The sequence below is a fragment of the Egretta garzetta genome, unplaced genomic scaffold (genome assembly GCF_000687185.1).
Source record: "Egretta garzetta isolate BGI_Z169 unplaced genomic scaffold, ASM68718v1 scaffold101, whole genome shotgun sequence".
NCBI lineage: Eukaryota > Metazoa > Chordata > Aves > Pelecaniformes > Ardeidae > Egretta > Egretta garzetta.
The window spans coordinates 1,559,016-1,559,750 of record NW_009258666.1 but is presented as its reverse complement, the minus strand read 5'-3'; the positions used below and the strand labels follow the sequence as shown (position 1 = coordinate 1,559,750).

The 735-nt window shown below is 67.8% G+C and overlaps 1 protein-coding gene across 1 annotated transcript in view; it reads right to left on the bottom strand.

Annotated features, from left to right (window-relative positions):
* Window positions 1-734, bottom strand: part of NT5C1A (5'-nucleotidase, cytosolic IA) — a gene marked incomplete at its 5' end in the record, with an annotated part of 10,166 nt that extends 9,432 nt beyond the window's left edge. Inside the window, one exon of the mRNA XM_035904028.1 lies at window positions 702-734. Coding sequence (XP_035759921.1) covers window positions 702-734 — 33 coding nt within the window. The remainder of the gene's footprint in view (window positions 1-701) is intronic.
* Between the last annotated feature and the right edge of the window lies 1 nt (window position 735).

Sequence of the window (735 nt, the reverse complement as noted above, 5' to 3'; positions counted from 1 at the left end):
GTTTCGGCCCGGGTTAGATAGCACGGGCTTTCCCTCTAATCTCCTGGAGCAGGCGAGCCTGGCAGGGGCAGCTACACCCCTGCGACACCCCGCTGCCCCAGGCAGGGATTCGGCCCCTGGGCTGTCCCCCAGCTCCGCCACAGCCACCCCACCACAGTCTGCCCCTAACAGGACCTCCTGGTCTTGGCACAGGGGACAGTGGCTCACGGGGCACCGAGCCACCCTGCAAGGACACCTCAGCTCAGGAGGGACCCGGGAACACCCCGGGGACCTGCAGGAACCCAGGGAGACCCAGAGAGGCTGGGGGCGGGGGGTGGGTGGGGTGTCTGGAGAGAACCCAGGCAACCAAGGGCAACCCAGGGATGCCACGGCAGAGTGGGGGCACCTGGAGAGACCCAGGGCTTCCCAAAGGACCTGGACAGAGCCGAGAGTCAGAGAAAAACCAGAGACACACAAGGGGGACCCCAGAGCACCTGGAGGAGATAGGGGACACTCAGAGAGTTCCACAGAGGAACACAGGGAAGAGGAGGCACCCAGGAGGACCCCAGAGAACCTAGAGGAGATGGGGCAGCTGGGGAGACCCAGGGGGACCTGGAGGAGACGGCGCACCCGCGGGGGGAGGCACCCGGGGGAGACGGGGCACCCGGGGGGTCTGGTCCCCCCCCGGGGTGGGGAGCGCTGCCCGGCTCGGGGGCTCTCACCGATTTGGGCTTCTTCTTGGGGGCGAGGTTATCG